The following is a 21468-nucleotide window of genomic DNA, read 5'->3' on the forward strand; positions in this document are numbered from 1 at the left end:
CTCATTTAAAAATTTTCATTATTTCCATAATAACGAATCCATTAGCTTGCATTAAATAGATCCCGTTTACGAAAAAGCAAAATTAGAATATTCGAGGAAGACCTCTCCTTATTTTCCCTTCGCCATATCTCACTTCTTCCCTCTTTCTCGAGACTTTTCGTATTTTGCACCATCCAGGACTGCCTTTATCAAGAGAACGAGTTGAAAAACTTCGACGTGATGGATTAAACTATTACGAGAGCGAGTCTACTCGGAGAAGTGGTGTTTTTGTTCTGCGATCAAGTCTTCCTCTTTTCACGCTCTTATTATTATTATTATTATTATTATTATTATTATTATTATTATTATTATTATTTTATTTTTGGTCTATCACAGTCCTCAAATTTGGCTTGGTGGTATTTTTATAGTGTGGGGTTCCGGGTTGCATCCTGCCTCCTTAGGAGTCCATCACTTTTCTTACTATGTGCGCCGTTTCTAGGATCACACTCCTCTGCGTGAGTCCTGGAGCTACTTCACCCTCTAGTTTTACCAGATTCCTTATTATTTATTATTATTATTATTATTATTATTATTTTTATATTATTTATTTTATTATTATTATTATTATTATTTATTAGTTATTATTAATATTTTTTTCTGTCTTCTCTATCTTTTTCTCTTCCCAGCTGGCGGAGCACCAATGTCCTTCCTGAAGGATGTGTTGTCTTCTCTCGTCGCAGCTGGATCCTGGAGCCGTAGACGGGTATAATTTGGAAGGAGCTCCTTCTCTGAGGACAGTAGCATTGAATAGTATAGCTGTTTCAACGGCATTTAATTTATATAGAATCTTCTCAATTCTTCTTATTGTCTGTTTCTCAACAGCATGTAGCTGGTGTATCAGGTTTCCTAAGGACATATAAAGATTTCAGTTGTCTTTACATGTCCTTAGGAAACCTGATACATCAGCTACATGCTGATGAGAAAAAGACACTAGGAAGAATTGAGAAGATTCTATATAAATAAAATGCCGTTGAAACAGCTATAATATTGAATGCTACTGCCCTCAGAGAAGGACCTCCTTTCAAATTATAGCCGTCTACGGCTCCAGGATCCAGCTGCGACAAGAGAAGACAACACGACATCCATCAGGAAGACATTGGTGCTCTGCCAGCTGGAAGAGAAGAAGAAAGAGAAGAGAGAAATAAAAAGAGTATTATTATTATTATTATTATTATTATTATTATTATTATTATTATTTTTTATTATTATTATTATTCAAAGAAAACTCATAATCGCACGAGTCAATAAAATTGATAAGGAGGACCGTGCAGGTTATCGAAAGTTTTCTGCTGTATATATGTTAAATAACAAAACCAAACACGCACACTACTGTGGATTTACTTTACCATTATTATTTATTAATTATTATTGTTGTTGTTGTTTTATTCATGTCTGTGCCAATCCTTTGAACGGATCATGTCAAGATGAGCGAACTCACTGTTTTTTCAAGACAATATTATACCACTGATATATAATGTATGTATATATATATATATATATATATATATATGTATGTATGTATGTAGTATGTATATATATATATATATATAATATATTATATATATAAATGTGTGTGTATGTATGTATGTATGTATATATATTATGAAATATATATACATATATATATATATATATATATATATATATATATAATTATATATGTATATAGATACATATATAAATCAAAATGGTATAATATTGTCATGAAAATAGTTTGAGTTCGCTAATCTTGACATTTTAGCCCTTTTGAACTTCTATATTATTATTATTATATTATTATTTATTAATTATTATTATTATTATTATTATTATTATTTTATTATTATTATTATTTTTATTATTATTATCTTTTATTTTTATTATTATTTATATATCATATTATTTTATTATTGCTCTCTAAATGTGGGAAGACATTTTTTTCTCATTTCTGGAAAACTCTCTCTCTCTCTCTCTCTCTCTCTCTCTCTCTCTCTCTCTCTCTCTCTCTCTCTCCTCTCTCTCTCTCTCTCTCTCAAAAACAAACTTGAAAATTTATGAAATAAGACAGTCATAACATCGGGGTAAGAGCGAGAAAACTCCCCCTCGTTATTGCTGAAGATACCGCGATTTAAAAAGAAGAAGAAGAAAAAAAAGTCTGAGCCAAGAGTACCCAAGAATTTTGGCTCCAACTTCAGCAAAGAATTATTGGATGCTTCGAATGAATTTCTCATCGGAGCCTGGAAATGGCAGAGAAAAGTATTCAGAAAACTTGGTTTGTCTCTGGTTAATATTTTTATTTTTAATATTTAGATTATTATTGTTATACTATTAAACTTCTTGTGTTATCTTAGGGAAATTAGTATCTAGCTGTTACTTAAATACTCTGCTGTATAATAGCTTTTTTATATTTTTTTATAATTTCCCATCGGAGCCTGGAAATGGTAAGAGAGGTATTCAGAAAACTCGGTTTGTGTCGGGTTAATATTTTTAGTTTTTAAATTATTATTACTACTGTTAAACGTATTGTGTTATCTTAGTGAAATTAGTATCTAGCTGTTACTTAATTACTCTACTGTATAATAGCTTTTTTATATTTTTGTATAATTTACGTCTGATCGCTGCCTCTCTGCTGAGCTAGTTTTGAATGAAGCTGTTACATAATTAAAGTTTGCATATTCCCGAATTCGAAAATGAAGCAAATATCAAGTACTTGTTGTATCCTCTGAAGATTTATTTAATCTACAGTCTTGGACATTCACAAATGCCAGACTAAAAGGAAGCCCAAATGTGCGAATTCAGTAAGATAAATAAAAAATAAATATCATTGAGTAATATAAAAAACATAAATAGCAAATTCAGTAATATGAAAAAATAAATAGCAAATTCAGTAATATGAAAAAATTGAATAGCAAATCCAGTAATATAAAAAAGTATATATATAGCAAATTCAGTAATATGGAAAAAATGAATAGCAAATTCAGTAATATGGAAAAATGAATAGCAAATTCAGTGATATGAAAAAATAAATAGCAAATTCAGTGATAAGAAAAAATAAATAGCAAATTCTCTAATATAAAAATAATGAAGAGCAAATTAAGTACTGTGCACAAATAAATAGCAAATTCAGTAATATAAAAATAAATACCACAAGAAATCTCGGTGGAAAACGTTGAACATTCTTGTGTGGACTATCCCAGTACACCTGTCTATTCAGTGAAAATTTGGTTAATGTCGAATAATCAACTCGATTTTATCTTTTCGAAAAATCATCATAAAGTCACTTAACTCATTTCATGTTTGCGCGCGCGCACCACGACGCACAGGCATATGGGTGAACGCACCCAACTTACCCCGTAGGTAAATAAAATCCACTCGGTGAGAAAAATACCGAAAATAAATGGCCGTTCTTTCAGGGCTCCTTCAAAGGCTCTTGGCCGCTCCCAGGAAACATATGGGGATGACGTGGGGATGACATAATGGTTGCCCATCCCCCCCACCCCCCCTGCCCCTGGCGCAGCAGGAGCAGCAGCAAGCCAATAGTGGCCCCTAGGCCACTCTGACCGTATGGACACGGACCGTGATTTTTTGAGGGAGGATTCTCAAAACTACAAATGAAAATATTCGTAGGTTTTTGAATTGATTGGTTTTTTAAGGTCTTGGACTGCTCTAGGTAGCTAGCTGCTCGTCCGGGTGGTGGTTGTGGGTGTTGTAGATTTCCTTGTTGGTTAAAAGGAAAGCTTATGGTGTATGTTAAGGTAAATTTCTGTTTATTATTATTGTAATATATTGTTTTGATATATATATATATATATAATATATATATATAATATATATCTATATATATATATAGTAGATATATATATATATATATATATATATATATATATATATATATATATATATATATTATAAAAATATATATATATATAATATGTGTGAGTCATAGAATATATATATATATATATATATATATATATATATATATATAATATGTGTGAGTCCTAGAATATGTATATATATATATATATATATATATATATATATATATATATATATATATATATGACTGGTAAAAATGTCCTGTAACAACAGAATTCCATCTAATGAAAGGAGCCCATAAAAACACCAAACTATAGAAAGAAACTACTATATTTCAGACAGCTGTCTCTGAAATATAGTACTTTTTTCTTTCTATGTTTTACTTTCTTTCTATATTTTGGTTGTTTTATGGGCTCCTTTTATTATAAATATAGTATATATATATATATATATATATATATATATATATATATATATATATATATATCTATATATAACGTTAGAGAGGTACTTAATTTCATCGTCAATAATCAAAGTTGTCTTGGCGCCAAGTTATTATAAATCAACTAATTAAAGTCCAGCTTATAACTGGAGTCCCAAAAGTAGAATCAGCTCGGTTCCTGACTTTTATCCAATTTTCTGAAAAGTTCTGAACTGTTCTGTGTTAAAGAAAGCAGAAAATTGCTCTGCAACCTTCGGGTAAAAGTTTTATAACTACTGAACTTTCAGATTCATTATTCCAAGGCATTTGCGTAAATGCCCAAATGTTTATCACAAACTGACCCAAAAATAAGTTTTTATTCTATTTTTTTTGTTTTTTTTTTTTTCATTTTATTTATTGTTTTTTTTTCAGAGCGATGTTTTATATGACAAAAAGCATTTTCAATTTGCTAGGTCAAGAGTGTAATAAACTCTTAAACATATACAGTAAAAAAAAAATAAAATAAAAAGGATATTCACAGCCTTTCTTAGTTATTTCATAACCAATATCACTCGTTTCTTTTTCCTTTTTTTATTTCTTCGGTTTAGTCGACGTCAGCGCAATAAGCGGAGGAGAAGAAAGGGTAAACAAAGAGTAAACAATGCCTGGCATTGTCCTACGTATCGTAACCACTGATCTGGAATCCCCATAACTATGTGTGCCTTTTCCTCCAGGTTATTAGGTCTACAAACATTCTATCGAACACACTACAGTTCTACACCCTTCCACCAACCCACCCCTCCCCCTCTCCCCCACCGCCAACCTTCCAACCCCCTTTTTGGATTTGATACAACTGTAAACATCCTGCTTTGTTTATTCCATCACAGGAGCTGGCTGATTAATGTCGGCATTGTTTCTCTTTTCGTGGGGAAGGATTCTCAATTCTCACTGTTTCTGAGAACCCGTATTCATATGTGTAACAAGGTCTCGGCGTCCTATATTTCTTGTATTGATTGTACTGTATTTTGAGACGTCAGTGAGTTCAAAAACGTTCTATATAAATGCTCGGCTCAGAGTGTTCTGATTGTGTCATAATTATTGATTAGAGAAGCTTTACAACATACGTTTAGACGTTTGCTGCCAACGGCAGTTGATCTAAATAAGTTCTGGAGAGCTTAAAGACATAGTATGTTTTAAATTCACCGATTTTATTAGCTTATACATGTATTTATGAATATGATATTATATATATATATATATATATATATATATATATATATATATATATATAATGTTTGAAATTCGCCGATTTTGTTAGCTTATACATGTATTTATGAATATGATTATATATATTATATATATATATATATATATATATATATATATATAGATATATATATATATATATATATATATTCTCCAGGATAAGGTAGCCAAGGAAAACGCAGTCCTGCTGGTATTCAGCAAGTTCTCTTGTGATTGGATTGCCAACCGTATGCCCTGTCGCATGAACGCTCAAGGTGCATACCTAAAGACAGCGCATCTGACCTCTGCTGACATAACATTGCTTAACTTAGCTGATTGACCTAACATGGCTGGAAGTGCGCACCGTATGCATTTTTACATTAACTCTTGGTGTTTAAAAATTATGGAAGTTACTGACCCGCAATTTCTTGAATGGATAAAAAGAGGAATGGTCCAAAACTTTCAACGTAAATAGAATAGGATTTAAAACTTGTTCAAAAAGTACTCATGAGTCAATGTTTGTAGTTTATAAACATATTTAGATGAATAATAAAAATTGCAGTGTAGATATATTGTGATGTATATGCAGTATTACAAATTACAAGAATTGTTAAAATATATATTTTCTTAATAAAAGAAAAAAAAATTTGGAAACAGTGTATGGATGAAATCGAGAATACATGCATAAAATGAGTGGTTTTTGAGAAGAAGGGGAAAAAATCAATATTATTACTTCAGATATTAAATGAACTGAGTGCAAAATGATGATATGACTGTTGTTGAGACAGACAGCGACTTCTCATGAGACGTGAGTTACGAGAGAGAAAAAACAATCCGATTCTTTTTTATTTAACCGAAACTTAATCTTAGATCGGCAGGGAGCAATTGCGGGAGAAAAGCGAGGCGTATTAAAGAGAGGCAATGGAAAACCAATATCATCTCTGTTTATCAACGGAAATACTATCGGAAATCACCATGACGAGGTGGCCGAGTGGTTAAGGCGTTGGACTGCTAATCCAATAGGGTCTCCCTGCGTGGGTTCGAATCCCATCCTCGTCGCATGTGAAATTTTCTTGATGCAAATCAATGAATACACACCTAGCACAAGCTTCTTCATAACCTGTTTGTAACTGATATGCGAATAAGCAGCTCAAGAAACAGGTTATCGACGTGTGAACCCTTCGACCGTAGTAGAGTGGCCTTGGGTGGCTGGGTTGCTACGTGATCAGGTGTTGGCATGCGTTGCTGACCGCAGCGACTCGTTGTCGGGTGATGCTGGCTGTTGCATCATATTGCGTGGGAGATAAAAACAATGTTGGAAGCTGTAATAGCATAAATTGGGGAGTTCTGAGAAAGCTTTGTGGTACTTACTGAATTTCAGTTTGGCGAACGATGTATTTAGTTGTGTGGGAGAGAAATGCATTTGTTTAAATGTGAAGGACATTGTGTATTGATCTTTTAAACGTTATTTTTGTGGATAACGAGTTTTTATCCATAAGCTCATTCCAACGGAATATTTTCATTATTAAACTGCATCTGAATCCCTAAAATATGCATATATCTCTTAGTGAAAGCCTCGTAGCCTGGAAGTCTTAAACGGTCTGGATAAGCTCCTGTCATAGATTTTGGGTTCCTCATGATATGAAAAGGAAAACAAAGATGAACTATTTAAAAATCTAGTGGACTTCAGGATGCAGTGATAGCCAAACTAATGGACTGAAATGACAGACCAAATTACTCGTTAGTATTTATTGTTCTGTCTGATTGTATTCGTAAATAAAATTTCATAAACCATTCCATATTCTTACGGTTGCATAACACGAATATGAGAATCATAAAGGGGAAAAAATTAAAGGAAAACATGAGCGTTTTATCATTTGAAAAAGTGGTAGTGTAAAACGCAAACTGGAAACGGGGAAAAAAAAGAAACAGAAAAAGAAAAAAAAAATCTCTCCAATTCAGACAGACGTGATGGAAAGAAGGATCAGATATCAATAAAGGTTTTCACCCAGCGGGGCTGTCTGACAAATAAAAGAGGATAAAGGAATAGAAAAAAAAAAGGAGAGAGAGGAAAAAAGGGATCCTGACAAAGGTTACTGACAACGGTACCGACTCATCGCTAGATGAAAAGGAGAAAGTAGTTTGAAGACATAGCAGATCGGATTAGTTTTTATGATGATGTTTTATTTAGTTTTATTCTTGTTATTTTCACTTTTTTCACTACTAATGTTAGGGGAAAAATAATGAAAAGAAAATATAGGAGCAATTGTCATGGTTATGCCTTATCCCACCTACGTACTTCCTGTTACTTTCATTTATTTTGCTTATTAGTATTTTCTATTTCACTGAGGGCTCGGAATTTAAGCAAAGCAAAAAGCAATAGATAGAATACGCATACTTTATACTCACTTCAAGTACATATCAAAAACGTTCATTTTGACAAACAGATTACAAAAATAGAATATTTTTTTATTAGCCTGATCTAAAATGGCTTCCCAGGACTTTTTTTTTAACAAATAAAAATGAATGCAGTACTAAAAATTAAATAAGATTGCGAGCCATGTCTTGTATCTATAGTTGCACTGGATGAATCTTGAATACATTCTTTTATTTTTAAACGTTCTCATATTTTTAAACATTATGAAATATTAGTTTTAACCTATAGGTATTACAAGATGTAATCGAGAATTATCTATTGCCACTATAGATAAAAGATGTAGATCGCAATCTTATTTCATTTTTAGTTCTGCTTTCATTTTTATTTATCAACATATCACTTGGAAATCCTGTTAGATCAGACTGATTTAAATATATATATATATATATATATATATATAATATATATATACTATATATATATATATATATATACTATATATATATATATATATATATACATATATATATATATATATATATATATATATATATATATATATATATGTATATGTGTGTGTGGTGTTGTGTGTGTGTGTATGTATATATATATATATATACATATATATATATATATATGTAATCTATTCGTTGAAGTGAAAATTTTTTTATATGAGCTTCAAGGAAATATAAAGTATGCGTTATTTTCATAATACATTTGGCTGGATAGATTTTAAAACTTCAATCATTTTATAAGTTTAAATTGTGACGTATTGTCATAGAAAAATATAACGAGGTAAAGCTTGATTGTTCTCGTTTAGCAAATAAAAAAATATATATTTTTCATTTACTGGTAAAAATCCGTTTTTTTGTTTTTGTTTCAGTGTGAATGTTCAAAATAAATATACGCTAAAAGGAAACGTGAAAAATAAAATTTCGTCCGTTTTTTCAATAAACTCCAGTTGTTAGATAAAAAAATAGTAAATGTTAACCGTCGAAAAATCTAAAACGTCAGCATGAAATTTTGAAAATAAATGAAAAAGTTAAGCGGAAAAGAATAAAGGTGTTTTCGAATATATAAATAATAAAACTAATGGTGGCAGAAGCTGTATTGCAGTCTCGTTTGACTGCAGCCATTTAGGGTATGGAAATTCCCCTACATTCGCTTGGCGGGGGAAAAATAACGGCGCTCAAGAGGGCAAGTCTTTGTTTTGGATAAGGGGGGAAAGATAGGGAAGGATAGAGTCTAGGGGGAAATCGAGTTACGGTAGGGTAAGAAAACACTAATGTAATCGGCGAGCATTTTCTCCCTTTTATCTGTACACCGCCGGAAGCTTCGCCAATCTTCGATTTATTTTGGGAATAGGAAAGGCTTGGTGGGGTGGAGGGGAGGGGGAGCAGTCGTTAGCGGGGGCGTGGGTTATAAGAAATCACAAGTGGGCTCAAGGACCCCAGGGGGGGACTTAGAGAAAAGAAAAATGAGAACGTAATAGATAGGGAAAGGAAGACAGAGAAAAATTAAGGGATGGATCGGCTTAAGGATGCACGAGATCAAGATGGTTTCCATGGCAACCGTATAGCGTTCGTTTTCAGAAATGTAAACAAATGCTCTTTAGAACATTTTTATTAGAAATGTTCAGTGGAACTTGCTTACGTAAGTCAAGCAATAACTTGAGGCTGAGGCTTTGATTTATCAAACAGTAAAACTAAAATGGTTTTGCTTTTATTCTATTCAATGATCATATACAAATGTTTCTGTATGTATGTGTACACACATACACACACACACACACACACACACACATATATATATATATATATATATATATATATATATAATATATATATATATATATATATATATAATTGTGTGCGTGTACTTACGAGTCTACTAATTATTATATTTTATATATATATATATATATATATATATATATATATATATGCTTAAAAAAATCACAGTAGATGCACATGACTTCATAAATAAGCGAATCCCACAGGAAAATGATAGTCAGAAATCCATTGTCAAGGAGCTAATGAAGTACAATTGGAGAGAAAGGTCTCAGGTACAAAACAAGATCAAGAATACCAGATGGTTAATGGTCAAAAGGGTAAAAATTAAAAGAGATAATCCAGGATTGTCGGATATCACACGGTCACAAACCTAAACAGATTTGACCCTAACCGAAATTACAAAGTACCTTTACAGTCCAAAACATGTAAAAACTGAATATATTAATTTTGTTGCTTATATTTATCTACAACTTTTTTCATAATGAAAGCATCAAGTTTAAATAAACCAAGACTTAAATTTAGAACATTTCTATTATTTGACTTGATGAAACAAGATTCAATGATCTTCCTTTTAACTGTGTCATTACATGGGATTAAGGCTTTTGCTTGACTCCAGTTAATAGGATGGTCTAAATAAATCTCTATGTACGAATAATGCATTCGATATTTGCCCAGTTCTCACAGAATATTGATGCTGTTTGAGACGTTGTGAAAGAGATTTACCTGTCTGTTCATAATAGACTTTATCACACTTTTTGCAAGGAATTTCATATATGCAGCCTGGAAGATCTTTAGGAGAATTTTTGACTACTAAACTCTTGACATTAATATTACTGAAAACAACATTTACGTTAAAAAGCTTTAAAATTCCAGGAATATCTAAAAACCTTTCATCATAGGGTAATTTTAGAATGTTATGCCTGCTAAATTCATGTTTGTCATTAGTTGAATAAAATGTTTTTCTAGCTCTTTTCCATGCCACATCTATAAAGGTCCTTGGGTATTTTAAGTTTCAATGTAATATCATAAATAGTTTTAATTTCGGCGTCAATAAACTGCGGGCTACAGACACGTAAAGCCCTTAGGAACATCCCAGAAAAAACCGAGAATTTAACATTTTGATGCTGATTGGAGTAGTAATGAACAAAAGAGGCAATGTTAGTTGACTTTCGAAAGACTGAAAAGGTGAAATTTCTATCATTTCTATGGAATTACATCAAGAAAATTCAAATTACAATTTCTTTCTTCCTCTACAGTAAATTTTATAGAAGGGGCTAAATTATTGAGATTATTAAGAAATTCCTGGAGATTTTCGTGAACTTGCCAAATACAGAAGATATCATCCACATATCTAAACCAAATAATTTTTGGGGGCAAAATTCTTGGTAAGAGTTTTGTCTCAAAAAATTCCATGTGAATATTGCTAAGGACAGGAGATAAGGGATTACCCATAGCCATGCCAAACTTTTGTAAAAAAAATCCCCATTAAAACAAAATTTACTATCTTTGATACATAACCTTATGAGACTAATGAGGTTTGCTACACTTAAGGGATTGTCATGACGTTCCAATTCCTCCTCCAAATATTCAAGTAAGTCATCTACAGGCACTTTTGTAAATAAAGAGACAACATCAAAACTAACCATATTAAAATCAAAATTCAAATTTAAACTATTCAATTTGTTTATAAAATAAACATTGTTTTTAACATTCCTGTTAGAAATGTTTTCTACCAAAGGAGTGAGAATTTTTACAAGCCATTTAGATAAATCATACGTAACTGAGCCCACTGAACTAATGATTGGTCTGATAGGGTTATTGATTTTATGTGTCTTGACTAAACCATACATATAAGGTAGGGAGGCGCATTGCGGTGTAAACTGTTTAATTAAATGGTCCAAGTCCTTCAAAATGGATTTAATTTGTTTATTAAAATGGGAGTTCACTGTCTGTGTAGGGTCAGATCTCAGTTTCGTATAAGTATCAGTATCATTTAGCAGTGCCATTATTTTACTTATATAGTCACTTTTATTCATTATTACCACTTCATTAGATTTATCTGCTTTTGTCACTTTCACTGTTTCATCTTCTTTAATTTTCTTAAAAGCCTGGTGAAATCTCACGGATACATTAGGGGGAGAAGGTTTACTCATAGCACCATACACAATACCTTTACAAATATTGATATCATAAGGGTATAGGTTTTGATTAAATTTTTCTAAATAACAAAAGGATTTTGAGATGTCGACACAGTCCAGGTTACCATTAAATACACCAAAGCTTAACCCATATCCCAAAGCCGCTGTCGTAGCACTATCCACTGGTTTGTCTGATAAATTAATCATGAAGTCCACGTTGGCATGCTTAGTCCAGTCGCTTTCAGCAATAAGATTCTTCAGCTTGACTTGAAGCTTTCTTTCAAGACGGTTGCAGCACTTTCTCAATTTTCCGTAGCAATGATACTGATACTTATACGAAACTGAGGTCTGACCCTACACAGACAGTGAACTCCCATTGTAAGAAACAAATTAAATCCATTTTGAAGGACTTGGACCATTTAATTAAACAGTTTACACCGCAATGCGCCTCCCTACCTTATATGTATGGTTTAGTCAAGACACATAAAATCAATAACCCTATCAGACCAATCATTAGTTCAGTGGGCTCAGTTACGTATGATTTATCTAAATGGCTTGTAAAAATTCTCACTCCTTCGGTAGGAAACATTTCTAACAGGAATGTTAAAAACAATGTTTATTTTATAAACAAATTGAATAGTTTAAATTTGAATTTTGATTTTAATATGGTTAGTTTTGATGTTGTCTCTTTATTTACAAAAGTGCCTGTAGATGACTTACTTGAATATTTGGAGGAGGAATTGGAACGTCATGACAATCCCTTAAGTGTAGCAAACCTCATTAGTCTCATAAGGTTATGTATCAAAGATAGTAAATTTTGTTTTAATGGGGATTTTTTTTACAAAAGTTTGGCATGGCTATGGGTAATCCCTTATCTCCTGTCCTTAGCAATATTCACATGGAATTTTTTGAGACAAAACTCTTACCAAGAATTTTGCCCCCAAAAATTATTTGGTTTAGATATGTGGATGATATCTTCTGTATTTGGCAAGTTCACGAAAATCTCCAGGAATTTCTTAATAATCTCAATAATTTAGCCCCTTCTATAAAATTTACTGTAGAGGAAGAAAGAAATTGTAATTTGAATTTTCTTGATGTAACTGTCCATAGAAATGATAGAAATTTCATCTTTTCAGTCTTTCGAAAATCAACTAACATTGCCTCTTTTGTTTATTACTACTCCAATCAGCATCAAAATGTTAAATTCTCGGTTTTTTCTGGGATGTTCCTAAGGGCTTTACGTGTCTGTAGCCTGCAGTTTATTGACGCTGAAATTAAAACTATTTATGATATTGCATTGAAACTTAAATACCCAAGGACCTTTATAGATGTGGCAAGGGCCTTAATCCCATGTAATGACACAGTTAAAAGGAATATCATTGAATCTTTTTTCATCAAGTCAAATAATAGAAATGTTCTAAATTTAAGTCTTGGTTTATTTAAACTTGATGCTTTCATTATGTAAAAAGTTGTAGATAAATATAAGCAACAAAATTAATATATTCAGTTTTTACATGTTTTGGACTGTAAAGGTACTTTGTAATTTCGGTTAGGGTCAAATCTGTTTAGGTTTGTGACCGTGTGATATCCGACAATCCTGGATTATCTCTTTTAATTTTTACCCTTTTGACCATTAACCATCTGGTATTCTTGATCTTGTTTTGTACCTGAGACCTTTCTCTCCAATTGTACTTCATTAGCTCCTTGACAATGTCTGAGTAAAGACGAAAGCGCTTGGATTTCTGACTATCATTTTCCTGTGGGATTCACTTATATATATATATATATATATATATATATATATATATACATATATATATATGTATATAATACTATTAGCAGATTAATACATACATGCATACACACACACATATATATACGTATATATATATTTGTACTTAAATCTACATGTCATTGTCTTAGTCATTTATCTGAGCCATAAAGCAATCAAGGCATTTCAATTAACTTCCGGAGGCGTAGACCCGGGCCATAAATCGCGAGGAATCGCTGCTCCCTGTGAGGAGCGAGGTATGATGATTCATAACTGCATCACATTTCATTACACTTCATTACCAGCTGTGAATTCTTATTCTGGCGGAGACGGCTTTTAATTGCATCCTCAGTATTTATGATCCGAAAGTGACTCAGATTTGTGATTTGTGTAGCAGGTATTTTTTTTGTTCCAACACCGATGATGTAATATTTTACTTGCAATGTTGATTTTTTTAAGATTTTGTTTTATTTATTTATTTATTTATTTTGTAATGTGTTTTTTTTTCTAGATGCAGTTTCATGAAAAACATCTTCTTGATAATACAATAACCTGAAATTCTTTCTCTCTTCGTCCCTTTTTGGATTTTCTCTCTCTCTCTCTCTCTCTCTCTCTCTCTCTCTCTCTCTCTCTCTGCAGAAATTTTCTTTGTAAGCGACACAGCTATAAATTTCATTTTGATACAAAACAAAAAGTAATTTTTAAATGTTTTGCAATGTAAAATACTCTTTATAACTGACACAGAATAAATAGTCATTTTAGCAGTAGCTAATACCCAGCAGTTTTCCCTTCAGAAATTCTTGGCAAGCACACAAAAATATGAGTAACCTGCATTTCATTTTCCCAAATTCATTTCTTACTTTTGGCTAACACTTTCCTCACTCTCCTGTTATTAGGTTACCCACGTTGTTACTTTCTCTCCATGCCGACGAAGAATGTGGAAAAAGGGTTAGAACAAACGCCATTTGGATCTCGCGTTCGTCATTCTTACTTGCATAATTCAGTTTTTTTTTTTTTTTTTTTTTTTGGCTAACTTTTTTATTACATCACAGAGGAATTGTCTGTTCCACCTCGTATTAGTCATTCTTTCTTGCATAACTCAGTTTTAGTTTGTTTGTTTGTTTGTTTGTTTGTTTATGCACATCTCAGAGGAATTGTCTGTTCGACCTCGTGTTAGTCATTCTTTCTTGCATAATTCAGTTTTTGTATTTTATTAATTGATTAATCTTTTTTTGCTAACATTTTTTCCTGTACATCACAGAGGAATTGTCTATTCTTTGGGTTACAGATGAGGAAAGAGGAAGAAAATGAAGGAAATGGAGATAATTTCTGGAGTAATTTGCTGATTAGGAAAAGGGTGGAAAGGAAGCAGAAGTGAGAGAGAGAAAAAAAAAAGAATGGAGCTAACATGATTTCCTTCTGAAGCACTCGGCGTTTTTGTTACTTTCAGATAGACGGAGATTAAAAGCAATATTTTACACAATCTGTACCTTTTTCTGACCCTTCGACCCTTCAGACACATACACATTCCATATATATATATATATATATATATATATATATATATATATATATATATATATATATATATATAAAAATAGAGAGAGAGAGAGAGAGAGAGAGAGAGAGAGAGAGAGAGAGAGCGCTGTTTCCTACCAGCCTTCTCTGTACAATAAAAGAAATAAAGAGTACAAGACAAGTCAATGGCGAAGGAAGAGAAGAGAGTGAGAGAGTAAGAGAGAGCGAATAATTTCGGATTCTTTCCCGACCCCATATTGTGAACAGGAAAGTTGTTTCTTTCTTCTTCTCCTTCTTCTTTTTCTTCTTCTTCATCTTCTTTTGTTTGGTTCCTCACCTGAATTCGTTGAGCGGAACCCTGATTACCACGGAAGGGGGTTCTAGGGTTTGGTGTTCCGAGACTTTTACTGGTTTTCCTATTCGTAAGATTGTTCTTTTGTTTTCTGCGTATGCAAATCTCTCTCTCTCTCTCTCTCTCTCTCTCTCTCTCTCTCTCTCCCCGTGGGTTTAAGGTAAACAGATGTCTTAAGTAATTGAAAGAGGGAGGGAAGCGTAGTGATCTTGGGGTTTGAGGGTTGAGGGGGCGGGGGGGGGGGAGGGGGGGGGGGAGAAAGGGAGAGTAGGGTTTAGGGATGTGGAATAAAATAGGTATAGGTAGGGGGTGGGGGGTTATTAGAAGCGTAAGGTGAGACGGGAAAGAGAAGAAAGAGGGGAATACCAGGAGGGAATGGGCAGAAAGAAAAATAAGAATTTCTATAGAAAAGCGAAAATAAAAACAAGGTTACGTCAGTTCGAAAAAAAAAAAAATCTGCCACCAAATACGTCTGTAGATCAATGTATATTACTATAATGGGCGTAATGTCTGTCCGTCCGTCTGTCATTCAATCACGGCCAAACGGCTGGCCCGATGGGCATGAAACTAGGCTGGGTTATAGTGGGGACCCCTAAGATGGTTTATAATGGGGATTCAGCCTACCTCCCCCACCCCTAAGTGGGTGAGGGTGAGAAGGGATTCACTGAAACGAGGCTGGTTACGCCCGTAGACTTAGCTACATAACGAATTTTCATTCATAATTTCTGTATACATAATGTTTGCTAGTATTACTTATTTTTATTATTAAATTTCACAGCAGTCTGAAATGAGCTAACATCGTGAGGTGATGTCCATTGCACAGAATCTCACATCGACGAGATATTTATTATTGTCGCAGAAACAATGTGTACAATGAAATGTGAAATGTAGTCTACTTGATATACATAATTATTCCATGAATTCCATTTCGTACATCTTATCTTAGAATAAGCATATCACACACGCACACACACAAAGAAACAAAGCACCATCTTTACCTCACATATTCTACAATAACGAACATGTTTACATACAAACTCGAGTTAACGTTACCTGATAAACATGGAAAACGAGGATTAGAAACTCACAAAATTTATTCCATTCCAGCACACACACACACACACACACACACACACACACACATATACCACAAGCAAACCCCCCCCCCCCCACCCCCGTCCCCCCTCCCCCCCACTAAATACCAATGCAAACGCGCACACGTGAGGGACGTAACCGCACGCACGCACGAACCCACGCACACGCACGCACGCACGCACACGCACACGCGATCAAGCCACGACAATTAAAAGATTAAAGGAGGCGAGTTTTTCATATCCGAGATTATAGCATTCAGGAGCAGCGAAGCGCGAGAAGACGGGAGTGGAAATAAAAAGATGTGGATTCCGAAGGGAGAAACGCGTTAAAAAAAAAAAAAAAAAAAAAAAAGGAGGGGGAAAGGACAAAACTAAAAATAAATAAAAATAAATAAATAAAAGGAATAAGGAGGGAAAGGGGAAAGATGGAAGGAGGTGAGGGGAAGAGATGACAAGAGGGTAAGAGGGAAAAGGAAAGGGCGAAGTGGACGTGTTATGCAAATGGTAGGACGAAGGAATGAGAATAAGTAGAGGGAATAACGGTGTCGCGATGGAGGAGGAGAAAAGGAATTCGCTTTAGACGAGAGAGAGAGAAAGAAAGAAAGAAAGAGAGAGAGAGAGAGAGAGAGAGAGAGAGAGAGAGAGAGAGGAACATAAACATAAACAAACATCAAAGAGAGAGAGAGAGAGAGAGAGAAAGGAAGAAAAAAAATCTGCACTATAGACCGAGTGCCTCCGAACAAAGACTTACTCTCCACAAAGGAGATGGCATGGCAGCAATAAAAGTGGGAGAGAAAAAGTCCAAAAAAGGAACCGAGGGAATATAGGAAGGAGGGAACACAGAAGGGAGAGGAGGGAAAACACCAGTAAATATTTGTGGTTCGTAGTTGAATCTTCAAGGCGAAAAGAGGACTCTTATGATGTGGGTATTTGCGTGCCAACGCCCCCCACCCCCCCCCCCCCCTTCCTAACACCCCTACCCAACCCCTTCCCCATTCCCCTTTCTCCATCAAGGTGGCCCAAAATAGAGGGACTCCATTTGAAGATAGGTCACGGTTCTTTGTTAAGGTTTTTTTTTTTTAGCTTTCAAACTTTCAGAGTGCCTGTTTGTTTGTTTGTTTCGTTTGTTCTGTTTGTCTGATGCTGGATCTTCAAGGTAGAAGAAGAGGGATCCGAGGAGAGTATACCTCATTACATTAGTGGTAGTCTGGAATAGACTTCGTTTGAAGACAGATCACGGTTCCGTTTTCAACCTTTTTGTATACTTATTTTTGTTTTCGTTGCGTTTGTTTGGTTTGTATTCATTTTTTTTATTGTTTACTCTGTTTTTATTCCAGTTGTCTTTTTAGCACCATCCGTCTCATTCCAGTTTATCGAGAGAGAGAGAGAGAGAGAGAGAGAGAGAGAGAGAGAGAGAGAGAGAGAGAGAGAGAGAGAGAGAGAGCTGGTTTTCGTGATTTTATTTTAGATATATATGAAAGCGTTAATAAATATTTCTTTGATTCCATATCTTTCTATATTTATTCCTACAAAATCCTTTGAAACTACTCCTTGAGCCTGGGGGAATGGGCGGTTAGTACCGTCAGTGCACCTCATGCGGTGCACTGTAGGCATTACTTAATGATCTTTGCAGCGTCCCTCCGGCCCCTAGCTGCACCCCCTTTCATTCACTTTTACTGTGCCTCCGTTCATGTTCGCGTTCTTCCTTCTTACTTTCCACCCTCTTCTTACAATTGTTCCATAGTGCAACTGCTTTGAGGTCATCCTCTTGTTGCACCTTTCAAACCTTTCTACTCTCATTTTAATCTCTCAGTGCTGAATGACCTCATAGGTCCCAGTGCTTGGTTTTCGGTCAAAATTACATATTCCATTTCATACTCCTTGACACCCAATAACTGCAGAACCTAGGGTGAAAGGCCATAGTATTCCTTTCAATGCCGCAGTGTTATAAATCCTTCACTGAATCTTGATTTTTATTCTTTTTTTTATTTTTGCTTCATTGAACTTTTTATTAATTCTACCCCTGACATTCCTGTCTTTTCGTTCCAGAGTCGATAACCGCGGAGCCAGTGAGAGCGCTTTGTGATCATCTGGACGTGTCATATCCAGGAGCCCTCCTCTTCAAAAAGGGGGAAGTGATTAAGGTTAGTATATAGTAGATGCTGACGTCAGTTTTCGGGGGACATTTTGAAGTGGAGTCCGGGGCGGGATTTGGAACTATAATTAACGTGATTTGGGGAAGTTTAGGAACATTTCTAAAATGAGTCAGGGGCATTTGGAATTATAATAAACGTGATTTGGGGAAATTTCTATAAGGAGTCAGGGACATTTGGAAGTATAATAAACGGGATTTGGGGACATTGGGGGATATTTCTAAAAGGAGTCAGGGGGGATTTAGAACTAATAAACGTGATTTTAGGATATTTCTAAGCGGGTTAGGGGGATTTGGAACTATAAGAAACGTGATTTGGGGAAATTTCTAAAAGGAGTCAGGGGGATTTGGAACTGTAATAAACGTGCTATTGTGGAAATTTTGGGAAATTTCTAAAAGGAATCAGTGGCATTTGGAACTATATAATAAACGTGACTTGGGGAAATTTCTAAGCGGGGTTAGGGGGTTTGGAACTATAATAAACGCGACTTGGGGATATTTCTAAGCGGGGACAGGGGATGTTATTGGGGATTAGGGGGACTTGGAACTATAACAAACGTAATTTTGGGGAAATTTCTAAGAGATTTATGGGATGTGGAACTATGATAAACGTGACTTGGGGAAATTTCTAAAAGGGGTCGGGGGATTTGGAACTAAAATAAACGTGTTATTGGGGATTAGGGGGATCTGGAACTATAACAAACGTAATTTTGGGGAAATTTCTAAGGTAGTTAGGGGATTTGGAACTATAATAAACGTGATTTGGGGACATTTCTAAGCGTGATCAGGGGGATTTGGAACTATAATAAACGTGTTATTGGGGATTTGGGGCTTTGGAACTCTAACAAACGTAATTTTGGGAAAATTACTAAGGGAGTTTGGTGATTGGGAACTATAATAAACGTGACTTGGGGAAATTTCTAAGCGGGGTCAGGGGGATATGGAACTATACTAAACGTGTTATTGGGGATTATGGGGTTTTGGAACTCTAACAAACGTAAATTTTGGAAAATTTCAAAGGGAGTTAAGGGATTTGGAACTGAAAAAAACGTTATTTTGGAAAAATTGTGCATTGGAGCCAAGAGGATTTAAGACTATAAAAAACTAGATATCTAGCAGTTTCAGTGTGTACAAGGATGACTGAAACTGGTTCTAAGGAGATTTAAAACTGTCTACAGGGGAAACTGACACAGGAGTAAGAAAGAAATTTAATTGATGTCAAAGTGGATTGACACTTGGTCTAAGGAGACTTAGAACCGTTTCCAGGGAGACTGAAATCATTTCTTTATAGAGCCAAAACTTCAAATAAAATATATTTCAATCGAAACTAGGTACATTAGTGACTGTATTAAGACATTTATAAACTAGATTTCAAGAGTGGACGAGAGTAAGTAACAAGAAAGGAAGATTAGATAGGTAATACTCCACTGAATATATATATATATATATCATATATATATATATATATATATATATATATATATATATATATATATGATTATAATCACTTTATCACGTGATTCGTTTATCCCTCACATCACAGGTCTTATTTTTCACCTGGATATATGTGATATTTATATATATATATATATATATATAGTATAATATATATATATGTATATATATATATATGTGTGTGTGTGTGTGTGTGTGTGTGTGTGTGTGTGTGTGTGTGTGTGTGTGTGTGAGTATGCATGCATGTATGTGTTTCATATAATAATAAGCGTATTACGGTACTGATGTTACGGTTTAAGCAAAAGCTTTGCGTCCATCCTGTTTAACAATAGGTTTGAATCTGTTTTCGCAAGAGCTTGTATGTGATGTTCTCCTGAAGTTCCATCACCTCTTTAACGTAAATGATAACTAATGAGGCTGTTTAATCTCTGGAATATTAAATGGTCCTATTAAGGTTTTGGACTTGCAGTTATACTATTCATGTTCAGTCATAGCTGATTCATTATGGCTTATTTTAGTGGCAAGTCGTGGTAATGGTGATTTACATTGATGCTGTAATGAATATAAGGTACATTATACCTATATGTATAATAGATGTATACAATATGATATGTATATATCTAACATAAAAAACCTGATCCTGAAATGAAATGAATGTGAAGCGATATATACATATTATAATAACTAATATATAATATTATAATATATAATAACAATACATATATATTATAATATATATTATAATAATATATATATATATAATTATATATATTTATATATATATGTATGTATATACATACATATATATATACTATATAATATTATTTATATATATATATTATATATATATATATATATATATATATATATGACATATATAAAACCACCCATATATCATATATAGTTCCCATGATCTTACTTAGTTCCCATAGCTTACATTCTCATTAAGGCCATGTCCAAATAACATGCACCGTCGCTGGAAATTACGTATTAATTAACTTGAAATTCTTGTCTTGCGGAATGTATAATTAATCCAATGTTGGTGCGGCAAATTATAATTAATTAATTTCAAACGGCCTTCCATGTGAGAAGATGCCCACGGAGGAGGAACAAGACGGGGGCCTTATTATTAATGTCAGACAGACCTTCAGATGATATAGTCTCTCTCTCTCTCTCTCTCTCTCTCTCTCTCTCTCTCATCTATATACAAGTATATGAATAGTATATATATATATATATATATATATATATATATATATATATATGTATAGTACATAATGAATACTTATCACATCACCTGATTCATATAAATCAT

General features: G+C 33.7%; 1 protein-coding gene and 1 non-coding gene across 3 annotated transcripts in view; both read left to right on the forward strand.

The window, feature by feature from the left end:
• LOC135225653 (caskin-1-like) overlaps positions 1-21468 on the forward strand; it is a 1822025-nt gene that overhangs the window by 1104274 nt on the left and 696283 nt on the right. For both annotated transcript variants that reach the window (XM_064264987.1, XM_064264986.1), the window contains exon 5: positions 18596-18690. In XM_064264987.1, the coding sequence (XP_064121057.1) occupies positions 18596-18690 (95 nt within the window). The remainder of the gene's footprint in view (positions 1-18595; positions 18691-21468) is intronic.
• On the forward strand, positions 6481-6562 carry Trnas-gcu (transfer RNA serine (anticodon GCU)). The gene has a single exon. It is a non-coding gene; the product is annotated as a tRNA-Ser (tRNA).

Source organism: Macrobrachium nipponense, chromosome 13 (assembly GCF_015104395.2).
Source record: "Macrobrachium nipponense isolate FS-2020 chromosome 13, ASM1510439v2, whole genome shotgun sequence".
Lineage (NCBI taxonomy): Eukaryota > Metazoa > Arthropoda > Malacostraca > Decapoda > Palaemonidae > Macrobrachium > Macrobrachium nipponense.